Source organism: Cariama cristata, unplaced genomic scaffold (assembly GCF_000690535.1).
Source record: "Cariama cristata isolate BGI_N322 unplaced genomic scaffold, ASM69053v1 scaffold31792, whole genome shotgun sequence".
Classification (NCBI taxonomy): Eukaryota; Metazoa; Chordata; class Aves; order Cariamiformes; family Cariamidae; genus Cariama; species Cariama cristata.
Window position 1 is genome coordinate 30,236 of NW_009602822.1, and position 21,539 is coordinate 51,774.

The window sequence follows — 21,539 nt, forward strand, 5'->3', positions numbered from 1 at the left end:
GCTGTTCACAAATCCAGAATATAGAAATGACTTGAATTCTTGTGTGCAAGTTTTATCAATAAACAAATCTTTCTACTTTGGCTTTTTCCCCCCTCTGTGAAGGATGAAGTAAATGGCTACCATTGCTTATGCCCTCGTGGTTTCACAGGAAAAAACTGTGAGACAGAAATAAATGAGTGTGAAAGCAATCCATGCCAAAATGGAGGCCGTTGCAAAGACCTGTTGAATGGATTCAGTTGCCTGTGTTCACAGGGCTTCTCGGGAGTCTTCTGTGAGGTGAGGGCAGTGATGATGTTACTGCAATACTTTTCATGGATTGAATTCTTGAAAGAAACAAGTCTCCGGGTTTAAATGGGAGCAACCCAAGGCTAAAGCATTACTGGCTAACGTAGCTGTTACTTGATATTCTGAATAAGCAAATTAGTTGTGCAGTGCTGTCATAGTAGCTGTAACACTTGCAGTTTATCAAGGTGCAAATTCAAGTTATTGCACATAGATGTTGTTTCTCCTAAATGTTTTAAAGCTGCAAGTATTCCTTAGGCTTGATATATTTTTTTTGTTTGTTTGCAATTTTCAGGACCTGTGTCCTTTTGTTACACTAGAATGTTGTAGGTCTTCATCCTGATAACTCTGAAGTACATAACTGAATTTCCTTTCAAGTAATCCTACTGCCTTTCCTTTCAAGTAATCCTACTGCTGTTGCTCGGAGTATCTACATAATTAAAGGCAGGCAGATATGCAAGTATTGATTCTCAGAACTTTGAGATCATTTTAGGAACATGTAGTTCTAGTACTTAAATAAGGATTCAGATCTGAAATACTGAAGTGCTAGTCATAATTCATAAAGTACTTCATGATAATGAAGATCTTCCTCTGTATAGGGAGGACAATTTGACTTTTCAATGTAAAATTATATTGCTTTAAGTATGTACTTTCTGGTTTTTGCTGATAGGCAAGTTCATGTAAGTGTTATGGTTAGCAAGACAGCATCAAGTGGAGGCATTGGGTTAGAATTTTGTTGGATTTTCTCCAGAATTTTTTATGAAGGACATTAGAATGAGCTCGCTTAAATGCTCAAGTAATTTTATTCTGTATTATTTGCACTGTTAAAGAAACAATGCCCTCCTTTCGTTCGAAATTAAAAAGGATTGCAGATAGCGACCAGTTTAATAAAACTGGTGCAGTACCTAATAGCTCATGTACCATTTCTACCTAAGGATCGTAGCTTGAGTGCTCTACTCTTGGCTGATTCATACCATACTGTGTAATTAAAGTTTTAGCAAAACTGTTTGAATAATAGGGGGGAGTTGGCTGCTTGCCTTGTGTGTTGCAGGAAATATCTACCGTTGATTCCAGATGCTAAAGTACCAGCTACTGAACTTGCATGGGGAAGGGGAAATTTACACTAATGGAAGGAAACAAATGGAGATGTCTGATAGAGGAGGTCTGAGAATCTTTCTCAAACCTTAGCTATTTTTTGTAGTTTGCTTTGAATGTTCCATATGAGAGCACGAAATAGCTTACTGAAAATCTTTCTAATGCAGCTGGAATTGTACGTGCTTCTCTGAATTAAATACTTAACGCTATTTGTGTTCCTTCTGTTTTGGTTAGCTTTGAATTTTTCCCTAATTTAGCTAGAAAACTATTAAAAATAGTGACCAAATCCACTGTTGGACTTAATTTTACATCTGTAAGGTTGAGAAAGCTTTCTCTCTCACAAGAGAGGTGTGAAGAGGGAAAAATTCACTTGAGGAGGAAAGCAATCCTTAAGAATAACAGCATGGAGGAAAGACACTGTGATGTAACAATATCCCTTTTGAGACCACGTTGTGAATTTTGAGGCCAATTTAGGGCACCACCAATGACTGATCTTGTATGTCAGTGTAAGATGTAAAAGAAGCAAAATTGCTTTGCTACAGCAATTTGTCTTTATATTATAAAGGGTTATATTGTAAAAGCTAGGTTTAAATTTTGCTTTTGAAATTGGATAGTAGGAAGTGTTCAAAATGTACGTAGTATTTCTGTGTGTAAATTGGCATGGTGGTAGCATTTATAAGAATAAGACCCTGAGCAGCTTGGTCTAACTAGAGCTACTTTGAGCAGGAGGTGGGGAGTAGCTGACCTCTAGAGGTCTGTCCCAAGTTATGTGGTTCTATAATAAATTTTATGTGTTAATTGAGATGGGAAAAGAAGTTGCTCTAGAGAATAGGATTTTTTTTTTAAGATTCTGTGTATTTTAAGTGTCTTGCAGACAAAAGTTAAGTGCGCTGGTATTTAACTTGCATTACAGCACTTAGTATGTGGGTGTGAAGGACAGAGAAGTGGCTTATAACGATACACAATAGTCACAGTAAGATGTCTCTTAACTTAGCAAAGAACAAACCATTATTGCAAATGTGCTTATTCAGCTTCCTGCAAAGGAGTATCTTTTTAGCAGTATCAGAAATGTTTTGTATTAGGATTGACTACAGTAACCTGAAGTTTCTCTCTGTGTTGCAGGATGGAAAGCAGTATGTATTAATTCATAAACCTTAAAACTTGAAGTTCTTTGTACATTAGCTTCATCTGTGTCTTTGGCAACACAGATAATGCTGCTTACTCCTGGGAAATGAAGCAGCTGCTGCTAACTGTGGTCTCTCTTACAGATGGATATTGATTTTTGTGAACCTAACCCGTGCCAGAATGGGGCTAAATGCTATGATCTGGGAGGAGATTATTACTGTGCCTGCCCTGATGACTACGATGGAAAGAATTGTTCTCATCTCAAGGACCACTGCAAGAACAATTCTTGCAAAGGTACGTGCTGTTGTCCAGAAACTTGTCTTAATATATTGTTGGTGTGTTGAAGAAAAGTAATATTTCCAGGAATAGCATAATGCAGAAACATTTTTATTGTACTCACTTGGACTTTGTGAAATAGTGCAGTGAGAAGAGATGCTTGTAACTCCTTATTTATGAAGAGGTAGAGGGTAACTTATAGTTAACATAAATTTTGAATTGTGATTTTAATAATTTTTGGATAACTTTTTTAAAGTTAAAAACTGATTGGTGATGCAGATTATTAGCCTGATGATACACTTTTCATTCTTAGTAATAGACAGCTGTACAATAGAAGTCTTCACTAATGCTACCCAAGAAGGAATCCGTTTCATTTCGTCTAATGTTTGTGGGCCTCATGGACGGTGTATTAGTCAGCCAGGAGGGAATTTTACTTGTGCCTGTGAGAGAGGTTTTACTGGAATATACTGTCATGAAAGTAAGTAGGAATTTCTTCTAAATGACTTCATTTTGAAACGTTCTTAAAGTTTTTGTTATGAAGCTTTACAACATAAAACATTAAGATTTTAATAGTTGCATAAACCATTGTTTCAGGTGTACTGCTTGACATAGTTTCTTATGGTAACAGTTGTCTTTAATGGTTCACACTTACTCTGTGAAAGAAAAATGGTTTTAGTCCAACTTCAATGTGAATGTGTCTGTACCTACTACATTTATGTAACTAAAAAACCATGGATTTCACCAACATGGGAGTGATGAAGAAGGGACAGACACATTGACAGCACAGCTGTGTATCACTGTTCCAGGTATTTTTTGAGCACTGAGATATTTTTGCCACATGAACTTAATGCTCTGGTTCACCTTGATAAGTGAGAGAGAATACATCTAGAAACCTTACCAGGCTTGAAAACAGGTGTTTGAGTTGTTCTTATGTATGTACAAATGGAGTATAACTTTATGGTGCTTTTCGTAGTCTTAAGTGTAGATCACTCCTCTAAGTAGGTGAACACAGCCTTAAGCAATAATTTTGTGGGCTTTTTGTCATAGATATCAATGATTGCCTTGGGAAACCTTGCAAGAATGGTGGGACATGCATCGATGAAGTTGATTCATTTAGATGTTTCTGCTCAAGTGGCTGGGAAGGAGAATTGTGTGACACAAGTGAGTACTGCTAAGTGTCGCAGCATCAAATATTACAGCTTTGCTTGTAACAGTTAGTGACGGTTGGTATGTGGTTAATAACAATGGAGTAGTTTATCTGTTCTGTAATTGCAGTCTACCCAGTGTTGTTTGCAAAAGTATTTTCAAGAAGAGTTTTGGGTAGCAGCTCTAAAAGTCTCAGTTCCTTTAATAGGACCATAATCTGATTCTTTGGTATTAATACAGGATATATCTCAGGAGGAGAGAACTTTTGTTTCTCCTGAGGACTGGCAAAAGTGAATATACCCTGTTAGGGGGTCTGCTCATTATATTGCTTTTATTGCTATAAGCATATGTACTTCTTAGTACTTAATGTACATAAAAATTTGTCCCTTAGCCAATCTACTCATACACAGTAGTTTCTAAACTTGAAAAGCTTTTTAGCTTTAAGCCAGTGCAAGCTATAATGTGCTTCTACCTTACTAAAGGAACTTATAAATTTAATGTCTATTCCTTTAGTAAGAAAAGAACTGCTGAAGCCTGCATTTTTACTAGATGAGTATGAATCAGTGTTTTGTATTCTGGGTTCAGTGGGAGTAAGCCTTTACTATTGCTACCCTGGCTTGAGACATTTTGGACCTTACTTGACAAAGAAGTGTACTAGGCCAGTTCATGGTTAAGTTACCTCAGAGGAAACTGCAGCTGGTGGTGGTTCTACTCTAAATGAAGCCCATTCTAAAATGTGATGGCAAAGACTTGCTGAGACTTATTGCAGGACATGCACCAATTGAGATGCGAAATAAAGACTGAGAAGCTTTTGGCAGCTATCACTGTCAAAAGAGCTTTTCGTGTGGTCTGTGAAGTTTGGTCTGGAATAATGACGTTCTACCTATAAAAACACTCATCTCAAGTGGAAAAACTTAAACTGGAAGCAGGTAGATTTAGGAAGAATTCTTCACTGTGAAGGTAGTGAGGCAGTGGAACAAGTTGCCCTGAAGCTGTGGATGCCCCATCCCTGGAAGTGTTGAAGGTGAGGTTGGATGGGGCTTTGAGCAAGTTGGTCTGGTGGAAGGTGTCCTAGCCTGTGGCAGAGGGGTTGGAACTAGGTAGTCTTTAAGGTCCCTTCTAACCCAAAACATTCTATGATTCTATGAAAAGAACTTTCTCTAGAATTCATGTATGCGTATGTATATGTTTAATGTATGTATACACACAGATATATATGTATATATATGGTTAAGCCATGGTATTTTGACACAGCAGAAGAGGCAGCCTTAATTGTCTCATATGGATGTCCTGGGTTGGGGCTCCTGTTCAGGACATTGTGGTCCCTACTAGAAAGTTTTCTCTGAAGTTCAGAATACAGCTGTTTGCTGGAAAAGTGAAACTACTTTGGTGCTCTACCTAGAAGCCATACTGAATGATGCTTTTCCCCCTAAGCTGTCAGAAAATCTTTCATAATTCATGTTGTTCTGTATTAAATCAGAGGTTTTTTTTCCTTGCTTATATAAAGATAACCCCATTGCAATTAGGAATGCTGTGTTTCTGAATAGTATGCAATTTATTTCATTTATAAAGAAGTATTTTATACTTTCTCATGGCCTGGGCTAGGCTAGATCATCTAATTTGAATAACTCTTTCTCTAGATTTCAATGACTGTTCTCCTAACCCATGTCACAACGGTGGCCGATGCATTGATTTGGTAAATGACTTCTATTGTGAGTGTAAGAATGACTGGAAAGGCAAAACTTGCCATTCACGTAAGCATTCTTTACTTTGATCTTTGGTTTACCCTAAGATTTGTTTTCTTTCTTCTCATGAGACTAGAGTTCCTGAAATTTAAAGTAAAACAATTGCAGTGAAATAATAGGCATATTTTCATTACCTCTTCCAGGTTCCCAACAACAAAATGGAACATTTAAAAAATGTATTCCTTCATGTGATGAAATAGTCTTGTAAGAGACGCCCTTAGATTCCACTCTTTTGGTTGTTTACTGTAATACAGCAAGTGGAACTATGCATTTCTAGTACTGTTGCATTTAAATATGAAGTCTCTTTAGAAGTAATTTCGTGATTAAAAAGTACCTGGTCTTAAAATTCAGCAAGATCAATGGAAATTAAAACTGTTTTGTTGTGATGTATAGGTGAATACCAATGTGATGCGAATACTTGTAGTAATGGTGGAACATGCTATGACGATGGAGATACATTCCGCTGTTCATGTCCTCCAGAATGGATAGGAAGTACTTGCAACACTGGTAAGCTTTTTAAATAGTCTACAGATGAAGTCAGAAGTAGTAGAGGAGTGTTTAAATAATACTCAACTGTTTAGTAAACAGGCATACTGTTCTTCTAGCTGGCTAGTTCAAAGCTGTTCCAGTTATATGGTGACTGAAGTTTAGAGTAACTTCTTCTACTCACCTGACATGATAGTGATTTTTAACAAGCTGTTCTCCGCAGGCTGCTTACGTGATCTTTTACATCGCTTCTCCTAAGCAGATTTGGAACAGTTGAACTTGTGTCTTGACTTCTATATTAGTCTTTAGAGACCCTGTGTAAAGGTTTTCTTGGGAACTTAGTCCCACGCTTTGCTTGAAGGTTCATAATGTGAATAAGTTTGTGATCAAGAGGCGTATGAGCAGACATACTCAGGAAAAATGAAATGAAGTGGCTCTTCCTAGGGGATTTGCATGGTTACTGCCTGTTGTAGGGAATTACTTTTGATCTTTTTTGGGATTGAATGTAGTCTCCATGGTACACTTTTCTGAATGTGAAGCTTCCATTAGGACCAAGAAGTTGGATGATGGTACTTTAGTTATGGTTTTTCTACTTTTTAGATACAATTGTGGCATTTAATAAAAATCTGAACTTTAAATACTAGTATTTTATTACAAAATACACCTCATGACCTTGGTAACTCACTGCTAAATTCCTACTTTGGCAGTATTTGAAGGATACTTACACAGATGGGGGAAAAAAATAGATAATCTTCTTTCATAAAACTTCATGGTTCAATCAAACAATTGAATTGGAATGATGGTGAAGGTAGGTGAGAGATTATTGTGTGATGTGACTATTTGTGGAGTCTTTTGACCTTCTTGTAAGTCTTGCACTGTTGACTTAAATGCTGTTCAGAATTGTGGTATTGACATACCCAGATGGTAGTTACTTTTTGTTTTCTCTGCTAAATAGAGACCTTTTCTGTTTTCAAAGCTAAAAACAGCAGCTGTATTCCAAACCCTTGCATGAATGGTGGAACATGCGTTGGCAGTGGAGATTCCTTTTCTTGCATCTGCAAAGAAGGATGGGAAGGACGTACATGCACACAGAGTAAGGCTCTTCTCCTTTCTTCCTGTGCGTTCCCTTGGGGTATTAGGAGTGTCTGGCATAGAGCTGTTAACTGAAACAAAGCTAGTTTATGGAGTTCATGTGCCAGAATTGCTGAATCATTCAGGGTGGGAGGTAGGTAAAGAAGACGATGCTCGAGTAATGAATGAAGAACTTGTGCTTCTTTTTGCAGCTAGACTCTGCCAAAATAAGACTTTCAGCCTTCTGTAGAAATACAGTTTTTGGGAACATGTGCAAATAAAAAAAAAATCCTTGCAGAAATAGTAATTTTAATAATGAAAAGTATATGGAAAGGCAGGCAGTAGTGCATACTCCATCATTTTCTCTGAGGATGGCAGTTAACTACTTTGACATACCAATACAGTGAATTGGCTAGGTAGAGTAAACCTGCAACTTTCATTTTTATTTTTTTTTTCCAAGGTATAACTTAGTGGTGGTGGTGAAATCTAAATTTAAGTTCTGTTTCTACTCTGAATCTACTGTGAAATTACTGTTGTATTGATGTATGCCCTAATTAGCTGTTTTAAAGCTGATAGTGCTAGTATAAATGCTAAAAAATAATTTGGAACTGTTTGTAATGGGAAAGATTTCTTTAAGAAATCTGGCTAGGTGCATGTATACATATGAAGTGCCAAAGTAGTAGTAAACCTTTACGAAGCTTTTAAAGCCTGGTTGAATTATCCACTGCTAATGCAACTGATAACCCTGTTTTATTTCTGTTGTATTGCCATCATGCTTTCTATCAGTCTGTGCTGTTGATATATCAAAATACACCAAAGTTGTAAAATTTTGCATTTGTCAGTCTATTCATAAAATTTAAGGTATTTCATTGGTCTCTTTTAGGTCTAATTGAGCTTTCTTTGCAAGTGTGGAAGAAAACATTCAATTCTGTGTTTTTCTTTGTTTTCCTTATCAAATATAGTGTCTCTTGAACTATAATATTATACATTAGAAAATAAATATGCCACCAGTTTACAGTAGTCTGTATTCTTTTTTTTTATAGATACCAATGACTGCAACCCTCATCCATGGTAAGTATGCGAACTCCAGTTCTGAACCTATTGTGAAAATAAAAGTTAGCACAGTAATATGGATTTCCATTCCAGATTAGAACTAATTCTATCCTAAAATAATTGAAGCCAGTGTCTGTACAAATCTTAAAACAATTTTTTGCTGTACCTTATCTATTCCTTGATGGCAACAAAGACTACAAAACAATCCTGAGCTGATGCATATATGAACAAATAAAAGTATTTTAGTGTAGTCTTTGTGCCAGAACTGACTAGTAAATTACTGTGTTATGAAATGAATCAGACTTGATAACATTTCAAGCATCTACAATTGAGTTTTAGAATAAAAAAAAGAGAAATCAAAACCTGTTAATTTACAATAAATAATTTTAGATAATGTAAAAATGTCCTGTTAGATCAAATACTATGTATAAGTGTGTTTTAAAAACAAAATTAATTTTTTGGAAGATACAATAGGAATAAAAAAAAAAATCCTTGCAAAAGCTTGGACTTTCTCTGTGTTCACTTTACAGTGCTCTTTTATCTCCTTGAGTTCTGTTGATGTACTTCCCAATGTATGTGCTTTTGTAGGATGTTGGTGTTTTAACAGGTGATTTACTGAACAACATTGTTTATACTTTCTCTGTTGATGGGAATAGATCATCCCTAAACAGCAGCAGATGGTTTAACAAAACTTTAATTAGAGACCAATGAAACAATGTAGATTGCTTATTAAGTAGACTCATATTATGAATTAGCAGGGACCTTTTAATTCTGTATTGTTGAATAGTGAGAAAGTACTATGGATAGGGACAACAGAAATTTGCATTTGAACATGCTGCACGAGACCTATGATTGTTTGCTTATCCTTAGAGTAGTGAATCTGCCCTGAGAATGGTTGGTGTAATGATAAGTTTATTATTTTTACAGTTACAATGGAGGCATCTGTGTTGATGGTGTGAATTGGTTTCGATGTGAATGCGCGCCTGGGTTTGCTGGTCCTGACTGCAGAATTAGTAAGTACCTGTATGGGTAAAGACCTGAAAGGTTAGACCATTCTGACACACAAATTGGAAAGAGCACCCTGTGTGACCCTTTTTGCATTAGATTAGCGGAATTCCAAATAATGAAGCAGAAGCCACCTGTCAGTCAGCCAGGTACTGATACCTTGTAAATAATGGCAACTTACATTCCTTTTTTCATGTCATTACATGGAACTGAGTTGTCATAAATTATACTCAAAAGACATGGTTGCTGGATTTTGTTAGAGAATTCCATAGGTTCTGGGGTGCTGGCTTCATAAAGCTTATCAAGCTTTAAGTATTTTTCTTGATAAGCAACTTGTCAAAGATTACATATATTACTAGGCATTCCATTTAATGTTAGGAACTGAAATCCGCTGAGACATCGCAAATGAAAACAAAACCATCAGGAGTGTAATGCTGGCACATGAATGAGGGAAATATGATAAAGGTCTTTCAAAGCTATAAAACTAACCTGTTACACTGCAATTATCCTGAAGGATAGAAACTGAAAAGAAGGGACAAAACACCCTAAAATTGCATCGAAGTGTTGTGGAAGAATATTATAATTTGGACTTGCATGTGATAAATACCTTACTCTTACTTTATTTCTACCTCTTCAGAAGAATTTGAGCCTTCTGTAGCTTTAAGGCTGTTGGGCTTGGTCATTCTACTCCATCAGTATGGTGGTGTGCTTTCAATTTGAGATTTCATCTTCATTCTGGCAGACAGTAAATGAGCCAACACCTCTAGTCAGAGGGCAACTGTAGCATTTGTAGTAGCATCAGCTTAGTGATCTCCAGACATAGAACCAGGGATGGCAGATAATCGTGTATCTAGATACAAACACGCAGTGAGGGATATTTAATTCTCCTTTTCCAGACAAGAAATGCAGAGAGGACTGTTTATAGTTTAAGACAAATACTGTACATTTTTAATGGGACTACAAACTTTTCTTCTTGGTTAGGCTGGCATAGACAAAAGGAGTAGCTCTGACAAAAATGCATTTTATGGCTGATAAGAGAAGCAGAGTTAACAGTTACTCTTTTCGGCATACAGAAACTGGAGAGTCTTAAACCAACACAACCTGAAGAGAGGAAGAAAGAGTAGTTGAACCCTGTAGTAGTTTAGATACTTCTGTATTTGCATAAAACTTCATCTTAGTGCACTTCTGAAGGAAGCTACAATAGAACCAAAAGCCTTTCCACATCCATTTGACGTTTTCCATTGCCTGCATGGATAGCAGTCTCACTGCTACCATTTATCACATTCAGTTTCTAAGTCCAGTCCTTTAAACACAGAAGATGAGCTGATACTGCACATCAGTCAAGAATTGGTGTTTAAACAGTTTTACTGAGGCGTTGGAGTGGGCATTCATTTTCAATGGAAGGAAACCTTTTGAAAGGTGCTTTGGAATAGAATGGTTATGGTTGAAAATGAAGCAGTTGATCCTGTGGTTCACAACTTGACAGGCTGGTTTCTGTTGCCTTTGGTAGACTGTTGCATAAATTAGTATTGATCACTTCACCAGGATAACAAATAACGCGTTGATGTGCATCTGAATGTCAATGGGCTATGCTTCATTGTCTTTTTCAATAGTTTTCTGTGGCTAAACCTCTGAATCTTTGAAGGTTGGTTTTGGTTTTTTGAGGTTTTTGTGCTAAGTGTGTATGTACTCTGTGCTTAGGTGTGTATGTACTTAATCTGCTTGCTATTTCAAGGTTATTAAGAAAAGTAATGTCAAATGTTTATTACAAACTAAACTATTACTGCAGTACAATTCACCATAAGGAAGAAGAGTAAGTCACTTTTTTTTGAGCACTGTTGAGCCAATTCATTGTTCAGCTCTTGCACTGTGATAACTTCCCGAAAGCATGTGCTTTTCTAGAAAGCCGAAGTGTCTGAGGTTAATGCCAGAACAGGATGTGGGACTTCAATTCTATAGCTGAACGTGGAGAAGACGTTAGCACCTTCAGCTGTGCAACACCTCTGCTCTGTGAGATGTGTCAGCATATGACTGCTGCTTTGATCACCAGAACTTCAATGAGGGTGCAATTATGAGAAATCTGTTAGAGGTTACTGCTGAAATGGATAGTTCTACCAATTAGGAGATTTAGTTCTGAAGCCGAACTGTCCTTTGCTTGTTAAGAAAGCAAGTATTGTCAGATTACATCTCAGTAAATATTTAATTTCAACAGTCTGTGTCCCTGCCATTGAGTTTTACCTGTTTTCTATCTAGATATTGATGAATGCCAGTCTTCCCCTTGTGGATATGGTGCCACTTGTATAGATGAAATAAACGGATACCGATGCACTTGTCCTCCTGGAAGAATTGGTCCCAGGTGCCAAGAAGGTATTCCTATATCTGCTATCAACCTTTACGCAAAAACCAGTAGGGTACAGTGTAGCCAGCATAGAGTTTATATAGGCTGGTCTTTGTAAGAAACAGTAGCTAGTATTTTTTTGACTTTAAGTGTATGTAACTTCAGTAACTTGAAGAGGTGAAATGTCTGAGTGCGCTTTTATTTCTTTTTAGTGATTGGAATTGGAAAGCCTTGTTGGCTTAAAGGAATGACTTTTCCCCATGGCAGCAGGTGGGATCAGGAATGCAACAACTGCCACTGTTTGGATGGCCGTATTGACTGCACTAAGGTAGGCATTTTGACCTATTTTCTTAAATTCTCCTAACCGAAACAAACTTACTGTTCTTCATGCACAAATTAATCTTTGTCTCCCCCAAACTGCCTTTGTTTTTTAAAAAAAAAAAGAGGGGAGGGGAAGTGTCTCATGACTTTCTGTAAAAATACTTGTGGGATTGTCTTTGTAATTGTAAGCTGCTCTCTAACTGCTAGAACAGGCTCTCTAGAAGCAAAAAGGCACTTTTTGCAGAAAAGGAAATGTAAACTGAAATGAAATAATGATCCTTGAAAGGATAAATAAATCACTTTGCAAACACAGTTTTAGAGCTCCAAGGTAAAAATCAGGTAGGAAGAAAAGTTTCTTTAGTGGGTAATAATCACCTTTTTGTATTGTTCTTCAGTAGGTTTATGAGTTGACAAATTGCAGCTTTTGTATGTTTATTATGGACTATATCCTGGTGGTTGTGACTTAGAAAAAAGTAAGACTAGCTTAAATGCAGATTGAACATGTTGCTATATGTGCTCCAAGCCTTTCAGCCCTCCTGAGGAGTAAGTATTTCTCAGTGGATTTGTGGTACCTATGCAGCTTTACATCACAGCTGGAGAGAGACAAGATCAGTGCTGCTGACAAATTGTAAGGCTAGATGGGTGGCTCCAGATGAGCACTAATAGTACTGAGAACATTGCCTTACAGAGCGGTCTCCCATGTTTCACTGGAAGCAGCAGTTTAAAAACCTCTGGGGCTTATTAATTCAGTCTTACTTTGTTTAGCTAGGTATGCACTGTAGGCAAAGAAATAACTAAATCTTGCACTTGGCTGTTTAGAAAAGCTATTTTAGACCCTTTATGGTGTTGTGATTTCAAGTTTGAGATGTCTTCAGGAGATAACAGTACATGAAGGTAACTAGAATCTCAGGAACGGTGGTGTGGTGAATGCAACTTATCCGTATACGGTGTTTGGTTCTTTCACGCATAATGGAATAAATATGTTCCCTTGCTGACAATTGTGCTTTAAGAAATCCATAAGTTCCTAAACTAATAGCTGTATACTATTATGTAGAATCTTAAAGGTTACATCATGAAATGGAGCTGTGTTTGGAGCTTCCTGCACCTCAGTAACTTGGGGGTACCAGCATACTGTTTTCCTTTGGGAGACTGGTTGAAATGACAGTACTTATCACTGGTGTGCGTTAACTCTTAACATCTTAGCTTTCTGTGGCAAGGATCTCAGTATAAATATTGAAGAGAAATTAATCCTTGTGGAGGTGTTTCTTTTTCTAGATTGTAGAAGCCTAGATTACTAGTTTAAAATAAATACTTGAACTTCTGTATAACTCAGTTATGTGCGACAAATCTGTAAGCCTCTAAGGAGATATGCCCAGTCAGTGGTGTGTCAGGTAATCTTTGCACAGTTTTTACTCTTTTATCCATACAGAATGTCCTCCTTTCATGGAACAGCAACTCCACCTGCTTCTAGGACTTACAGCAGCATTGAAATAGGGATTTTATTGCAGTCAGTAGTAGATCATGACTGTCTTATGTGAATTGCTTATTTTGATTGGATGCATAAGAGCAATTAACTGCCACAGTGCTTTGTTCTTTTTAATTTCTAGGTGTGGTGTGGGAAAAAACCTTGTCTGTTACACAAACACTGGGATAATTCAAATAACCACTGTCCCATGGGTCAAGAATGCCAGGAGAAGTATATGAAATGTTTTCAGCCACCATGCACAGACTGGGGAGAATGTAGTGCTTCTGAACCTCTGCCTGCCAATATCAAGTGTCTACCTAATTCTGGATATTTGGACAATGACTGTGCTAGAATTACTTTAATCTTTAACGGAGACAAAGTTCCCAAGGTGAGAACAGAATTATTAATGAAGTATGGCAATAGACGTAGGGATATATTCTATGTCAAAGCATGGAAGACAAATGTTTCTAAGATGACTACTTGCTGTTATAAACTTGCAAAATTTATTATTAGACTCCTCTGTTGCTATTAATTGTGCTTTGTCTAAAGGGCAAGGCGAAGTTAGGGTTTGTACTGAATGTTTTATTTTTTTAAATCTCAAAGAACTACTTACGTTTCAAAAAAACTACTTGCATTTCAAGATGGGCTCAGGCTGAACTAGGATAATCATGCAAGCTCAGTTTCTCACCCTTCATTACAAAACCCTGTTCTTCACCTTTTTCCCCCTTCTTGCTGCGTTCTTTGCTTCATCAGGTCTCAGTAACTGCAAAAACTCTGAAGATGTTTATTTTTATGTACTATTTTTTACTTGAACCAAAGTCATCCAATCTCCCTTGCTTCTAACAGGGCACTACAACTGAAAATATCTGTTCTGAAATCCGGTATTTACCAGCTGCTAGGACTGTTTCTAGGGACAGAACTCTGATAATATTATGTGATCTGTCTTACTCCACAGAGAATGCAGTAGAAGTTGCTATTGTAAGTATGAGACTTATATTAATATATATAGGAAAATGTTTTCTTATTAGTTTGAGCTGGGGAAGAGGTTGTTTAAGCTTGTTTCACTACGGTTACAGGTAGTGCAGTCTGTGGCTTTGCCTGACTGCAAAACAATTTTGTGATCTCGCAATTCCTATAATGGTAGCTGAAACTGCAGGTTTCATTAGTGGGAGAAGGCTACCACAACCTCCTGATAAATTAATTTAAAGACTAATTCAGACCAAATTAGTGAACAGCAGGTGCCTACCTGTTCTGTCAGAAATCTTGGGCTATTAATCTTCTCAGTAAGGAGATACAGTTGCAGGTGAATGGATTAGATCTTGTGAAGAAGTTTCTGCTGTGCATTTAGAGTATGGCTGCTTCAGGGTGTTCATTAAATACATAAGTGCTAAGTGGGAAGAGGAAGAAGATGCAGGCTGAGTAGATGAAAGTAACTGCTGCCCTACTGAGCTAAAGACTTGCTTTAGAGGCGTTTACAAGCCCAATCACTCAATGCTTGTGTATTGCTTAGTTCCAAGAAGGAGGTAATTTTCATAGTAAAGTGTTTATCCAGGCGGAAGCTGGGCTGTCTGTCTCTACCAGTACCATAAAGAACATGCTGAGCCATGATGCAGGAAACAAAGCGTATGATATAAATAGAGCAGACCGTTATTAGTCCAAGCTTCTATCTAGATAATCCACGTATCTTGAAGTGCTCCAAACTATGACTAAGTTTAGCTCAGCAGTGTAAGTACCATGGAAGTCAGCTGCCTTTTATTTGAGGTATGCTAGATTAGCAAGTATGCGTGTTACCCACCAACTCTGACACTGCATCTGCAGTTTGGATAGAGCCAGCCATGCTGTTGCTACAGTAAAGGTTTAGGCTACTGCTTGTAACTATTGTCAGGTAAATTCAACCTACTGAACTCAATTAAGATGTAGCTGGATTTAAAAAGTAGACTTCCAGTCTTAGGTGATTGCAATAACTTTTTGGTTTTTCCTTTTGCTCCCTGTAGTCTTTTGTCCCGCATCGAGATGAACAAGATAATAGTCTCATACAGAATGCTGCTAATACAATAGTGAACGCAATCACTAAGCGACAAAACAGCACTGTTATGTTGGCAGTAACTGAAGTCAAAGTAGAGACCATCGTTGTTGGGAATTCATCATCAGGTAAGGTTCCCAATGCATACATCCTGTGTGTGCGAGCATTTTCCGTTTCCCTACTGTCAATCTTTTCTTATCTTTCTTCACATGTTGGAGAAAATGATAGATCGAGTTGTTTCTTTAATTACTATTACTAACCAAAGAGAAAGTGGCTTTAAAAAATCAAGGTTCTGTGCTGGTGTGTTAGTTTAAACTTAACCTCATCCCTAGCATAATATCCCCACCTACCATTGCCACTGTTTTGGCTCTGACTTCCAACCCCCTTCTCCAGTCTAAGCATACCTTTCACATGATCAGGAGTTCTTATGTGCTGTTCAAATCCTTTCTGATTCTCCTACGTTAACCTTAACCCAACCTCAGCCCTTGATGCTGCTGCACTATAGAAATGGAGGTGGCTGTGAGGTAATGAAAATATGGGGAGGGGGAAGACACATGGTGTGATACCAAGTCTCTTCTGAAGTGCTCCTGTATTAATTACCTTAACAAGAGTTAAAGATGTGTAGTATCTTCCAATACTTGGCTATGACAATGTAAAACTTTGCTCTCTTCTTCAACATGTGTTTCTCCCTAGTGCACAGCTGGTTTAAAATGTAATGTTAATTCCTCTTAATGAGGATATGCTGTGATTGGAGAGACCTTTATCTCTGAATATTGGCTCTCCAAGAGCTATGCCAAAATAAGCAGCTGAAGAATTTGCATGCCTGTATTCCTGCCTGGGGGAGGCAGGAGATGGTCTTGTGGGAGACCCCGGTAGGCTCCAGTTCAACTAAGCCTCAGAGTGGAAATCTTACAATGGTAGGAGACTCTCCCAACTTTTTCCTACACCTCCCCACCATAATCTTCTGGAAGATCTTTCACCCATAGTGCAAACAATTAGTAAATTGCCTGGTTCGACTTCCCTTGCATTTCCCTTCTAGGGAATGCCTTTCATATCTTAAAGCCTTGGCAAATGTACTATTTCCTTAGCTCTCCTGAAGGAGTGTACCAGCTTTGTTCTTGTCTTGAACAGAAATCACATAGGTAGTAAAGAATCGAGCTGAGATTCTGACGTACCTCAGCCTCTCTTTCTTCTCATTGTGTGTTAAATGCTAGGGCAAAAGCGAGGGGGATTACTTTTCCTCCCACCTCAATGAGATTCAGAGATTCTCCTAAGGAAGTAGATTGACTTTGACTTCCCTTGCAGCTAGTGCTAGAGAATGGTTTCCAGACTCCTCATTTCAATATGGATGCTCAGTATTGAACACTGGGCCCTATTTGTTTAAGGGGAGTTGTTACGAAGTAAACTGTAACCTGGATTCTCATGTTCTTTGATTTATTTTATTTTTACCCCTTAATTGGGTGAGGTAGGTTGAAAGCTATCATGAAATATGGTGTAAAGCCCTATGTCTGTGTTGAGAATTTCATTTTGTGAGATGCTTAAGTGTCTAGGAGGAGTTGATCATTTAGAGGAAATTAATGAAGTGTCTAACTTTAAGAAAAAAATATTCTGAATTTGGAATCTGTATACAGACAGTTCTCTATATAAGAACGTTTTATTAAGTTGGCTTGAATCCAGAGCCATAGATTCATAGAATGATTTGGTTGGAAGGGACCTTAAATATCATCTAGTTCCAACCACTCTGCTCTGGGCAGGGACACCTTCCACTAGACTAGGTTGCTCAAAGCCCCATCCAACCTGGCCTTGAACACTTCCAGGGATGGGGCAGGCACAGCGTCTCTGTGCAACCTGTTCCACTGCCTCACCACCCTCATGGTGAAGAGTTTCTTCCTGATATCTAATCTAAACCTTCCGTCTTCCAGTTAAAAGCCATTGCCCCTTGATCTATCACTCCATGCCCTTGTAAAAACTCCCTCCCCAGCTTTCTTGTAGGCCCCTTTAGGTGCTGGAAGGCTGCTCTACAGTCTCTCTGGAGCCCTCTCTTCTCCAGGCTGAACAACCCCAACTCTCCCAGCCTGTCCTCATAGGGGAGGTGCTCTAGCCCTCTGATCATTTTTGTGGTGACAAAGATCATCTGTCATATGATCACTTGTCATATGACAAAATAATAGATGTGATAGCAGTGAGAATGCAAGCTAGCTTTGTATTCTAATCTTGGAGAAGCTGGTATGAAGAGCTCCTCTTTCCTTGAAGTATTTCCCCCCATTCATGGTTTAGTATTGGATTGCTTATGAAAAATAAGGCGAGAATAGCAATTATTCCTGAGTACAATCCTTCCCGAAACTGCTAAAATACGATTTTTTTAGATCCTGTGAGACCAACCATGTTTGCAGTTTATTCATCTCCATTTAACAGAAGGAAATGTTTGAGAATGTGTCATATTACACGTAAGAGTATATTCAGAAGACACTCTAATGTTAAATGAATGATCATGGTGTTGAAGTAGTTGGTTGTTTTTGTATAGCCATTTGCAGGTTATTCTGTAAGCAGTTGTCTTAAAACTGTAGAGGGAATTTGCTTTTGGATCAGAGGTCTGAGTGGTAGGTTGACAGCATTTGTCTGCAGAGCTGTCTACAAAAAGCAAAGCACCTCTTGTGTTATTTGCCTCTTACCATATGTGAATTCTTGGTTATCAAGAGAAGCAGAAAAATGTTGTTATTCTATCCTGGCAGTAAAGCTGTTAAGGGGCGGGGGGGGGGAAGTCCAAACATACGTAAATGTTCAGGAATGGTTTCCTAGAGAAATAAATCTGCGTCTGTGTGGCTGGGAGAGCACTAGTGGGGTTTGTGATTGGGAGGGTGGAGAAAAGCAACTGCCTCAACTCCTTTCGTTTATTCATTGAGCGGTGAAGACTTATCTCTAGTGACAATATCCTGGTGTTTTACTCTGAAATGAAACGGGAACATCCTAAAGAGTGCATGATTGATTTGGTTACGTAGCTGTAATCTGAATGTTTTTTTTAGATAGTTGATAAATAAATGTCTGTGGACTTGAAGGTAAAGGACTCTTCTTCCTGATAGTAAACACAGGATGTATTTCTGATGCAAGTGCCAGTACTTCTAGAGCAACTCAGAGGCATAGTACTCTTTATAGCCTGCCTCCTACCAGGATAGATTTTTTTTTTTTCTTAAGAATCATTACTGAGATTTTTCTGGGCCAAATTAGCTTAAGTGCTTGAGAAAGATGGTGCTTATATAACGTCTGTTGAAGGGGAAAAAAAACATATCAAATGTAGCATTTCCTCCCTCATCATTAAGCAGGGAAAACCCTAACTTAATTTAAACTAGTAAAGAGTGTTTCTGGATGGACTGGTGCATTCAGACAGTTATCATTGTGCTGTAATGACATCTTATTTCCTTTCTCCTAAAAATCTTTCTAGGGCTAACCTGTAGTTATGTTTGGATAGTTCTCTTGCAGATGTCCAGTGCTATATATCTAGTTCTGTTAACTGAAGACTTTGTGTTTGTGGTTTTTTTTATTTGCCCTCTAGATTATTTGGTTCCAATTCTTTGTGCGGTATTTAGCATTGTATGGCTGACTTGTATAATCATCTGCGTGTGGTGGACTCGGAAGAGAAGAAAAGAGAGAGAGAGAAGTCGTCCTCCCAGAGAAGAGGGTGCCAATAACCAGTGGGCGCCTTTAAATCCCATAAGAAATCCTATAGACAGATCTTACAGTAACAAAGACATTCGTTATGAATGCAAAAACTTCATATCTCCTCAAAAAAGAACTTGTGATGCAGTAGAGGAGTACATAGAGTATGAGGAAGAGGAGGATGAAGAGGAGGAAAGAGATGAGGAAATGGACAAATTCCTCTCTCACAAACTTGCAAAGCCTTTGCCGATAAAGGCTTCTGACACATCAGAGAGCAGTCCAGTAAAGAAATCCCATCAAATAGGCAAAATGGACAACAGATCTGTAAAAAATGTGAATGCATCAAACTTTGAAGGCAGTAGAGACTAACCTGTATATGGAAGGTAGGCAGACTGTGCCTACGCTTACTGGGGAGGGGAAAAATTGACATCTCCACTTTGCATCAAGGACTAAAAGTATCTGGAGTCAAATGTTCATAGTTTCTTTATTTTGCGTAAAAAAAAAATAAATAAAAATAATAAATAAAATTTATTTTGTTTCTTTAGCCTTGTATAAATTATTCAATGACTGTCAGATGAAAAAAATGAGTAATCTTTGATAGTTGCTATTTTTGTAAAGTTTACTTATAAAACACTCGCTGTGTGGCAGAGGAGAGGTTGTATTTTCAATATGTGTAAAGTTTATTACAAAAGACTGTACACTGTTTACAGAATGTATTTCTTTTTATTACTTGCTCTAATTTAATGGTGGCTTTAAAACCTCCTGGTTGAGGAAATTGTGTGAACTTTAAACTGCTTTCTTGACTTTGAATCTCTATTAATGGCAGCTCACTGCACTTGTTACGTTAGTAGCTTCTGTAAGATTTTTTTTTTTTCCAAATTTGCCTTACACACTTTGTAATAGGAACAAGAAAAATTATAGAGATCTTTCAACTGTGGTTTAAAAGTGGCCTTTTTATTTCTGTTCAATTACTTTAGAATTGCAGTATTGAAGCATGTGACAAGTGCCTTGAGACTAAACTTTTTCTATAGCAACTGTCAAAGACTGCCATATCAATATAGTAAAATTGTGAGAACTCTAGGTTCCCCAACTGACACAGTTTATTTTCTAATAGTGAAAGTTCTTTTTTGTAAATATGTACATATTAAATGAATCACTCTGTATATTTGATTTAATAACTTAAAATATTTTGGTCTTTTTTTACATGTCATTCCTTTTAATTTATGTTGCAGAAAAGGAGGTTTTATGGCAGTTTATAAGACATTTTTTGGTATTATGTCCAGATTAGAAAATTATGTTAATACAATCAATGTTAGGAATCTGTTGGTCATTTGTATTTACATAGGAACATAACCACTTACGTGTAAATAGATCCAGAAATGTTTGTTTATCCCCATGTTCAGCCCATCTCAAGAACACTAACGGGTGCATCTACTGTACAGTACCAACATAGCGAGGCATTGTTTTTTTCTTTTGTGAATATGTTAATTACATGTGGTATTACTTTTTTGCGTTTAAATACAGGCCTGATGAAGGGAACAATATTTTCCTCAATCTTGTTTCTGTTGTGCTTTATTCATCTTTCGCTTTAAAGAAAAAAGACTGGCAAGCTCAGAAGATGGGAGTACCTCATTAGAAATGGTTATTTGTAATGGAAGGCTTATGCTTTGTATTTTTTTTTTAAGGCTTTATTATTGCTATTAACTGGGCAAACTATAAGTTTATTTTAATTACTGAAGAAACATAACACTACATACACCTAGTTACCCTACCAGTGAGAGGAGTGGATGTGTGAGAATATAAACTCTAGCCCATGAACAATGTAAACATGAATGTTTTGAAACCAGTTATTTTATACAGGACCGCAGGATTTGCTTTGCAGGATCTTCTGTTTTAGTACATTTTTTTTGACATGTTCTTAAAAAAAAAAAAACTTTCAGAAAAGAAACTATTTATTAAAGCATTTTATAATGATGTTTGTTGTAACTTTTTTACTTGTGCTAAATATTCAAAACTTATTTTGATAACCTGGTTAGGAGTTAGTTTAGAAAAGGGTACTATCCTTCTCATGTTCCCCAGTATAATCCTGAGTATTTAAACCAAAAACACTTTTTTTTTCTGCTACTCTTGTAACTTTTTGTACTGTAATGCTGCTGTCTTCCATAATCTAATAAAATGATTCCCTCATTGTGTGTAAGATACTTTAGATTGTGTTTGCTTTCTAAGTGCTTGGAACTCTGATGTGATGAGGCCAAACGAAGGAGTGGAAGTCCGGATTTAATACACGGTACCTCCTGTAACCGGAGCTCACAGCCTGATTCAAAGTGCTAGTACTTCCTGAGCCAACTTGGCAGCGTTGTCCTCTGCCCACTGCTGCACTGGGAACAGTTTGTGTGGGAGGTGGTATCCCACACGTGATCTAGAGACAGACACCTCCGGTACCTACACTGGGAC

The 21,539-nt window shown here is 37.5% G+C and overlaps 1 protein-coding gene across 1 annotated transcript in view; it reads left to right on the plus strand.

Moving 5' to 3' along the window:
• JAG2 (jagged 2) overlaps positions 1–20,018 on the plus strand; it is a gene marked incomplete at its 5' end in the record, with an annotated part of 44,469 nt that extends 24,451 nt beyond the window's left edge. Inside the window, 15 exons of the mRNA XM_009694925.1 lie at positions 103–276; positions 2,646–2,796; positions 3,092–3,256; positions 3,826–3,939; positions 5,565–5,678; positions 6,063–6,176; positions 7,132–7,248; positions 8,270–8,297; positions 9,207–9,292; positions 11,538–11,651; positions 11,835–11,950; positions 13,551–13,796; positions 14,255–14,386; positions 15,403–15,559; positions 18,982–20,018. Of these exons, the coding sequence (XP_009693227.1) occupies positions 103–276; positions 2,646–2,796; positions 3,092–3,256; positions 3,826–3,939; positions 5,565–5,678; positions 6,063–6,176; positions 7,132–7,248; positions 8,270–8,297; positions 9,207–9,292; positions 11,538–11,651; positions 11,835–11,950; positions 13,551–13,796; positions 14,255–14,386; positions 15,403–15,559; positions 18,982–19,454 (2,301 nt within the window). The remainder of the gene's footprint in view (positions 1–102; positions 277–2,645; positions 2,797–3,091; positions 3,257–3,825; positions 3,940–5,564; positions 5,679–6,062; positions 6,177–7,131; positions 7,249–8,269; positions 8,298–9,206; positions 9,293–11,537; positions 11,652–11,834; positions 11,951–13,550; positions 13,797–14,254; positions 14,387–15,402; positions 15,560–18,981) is intronic.
• Between the last annotated feature and the right edge of the window lie 1,521 nt (positions 20,019–21,539).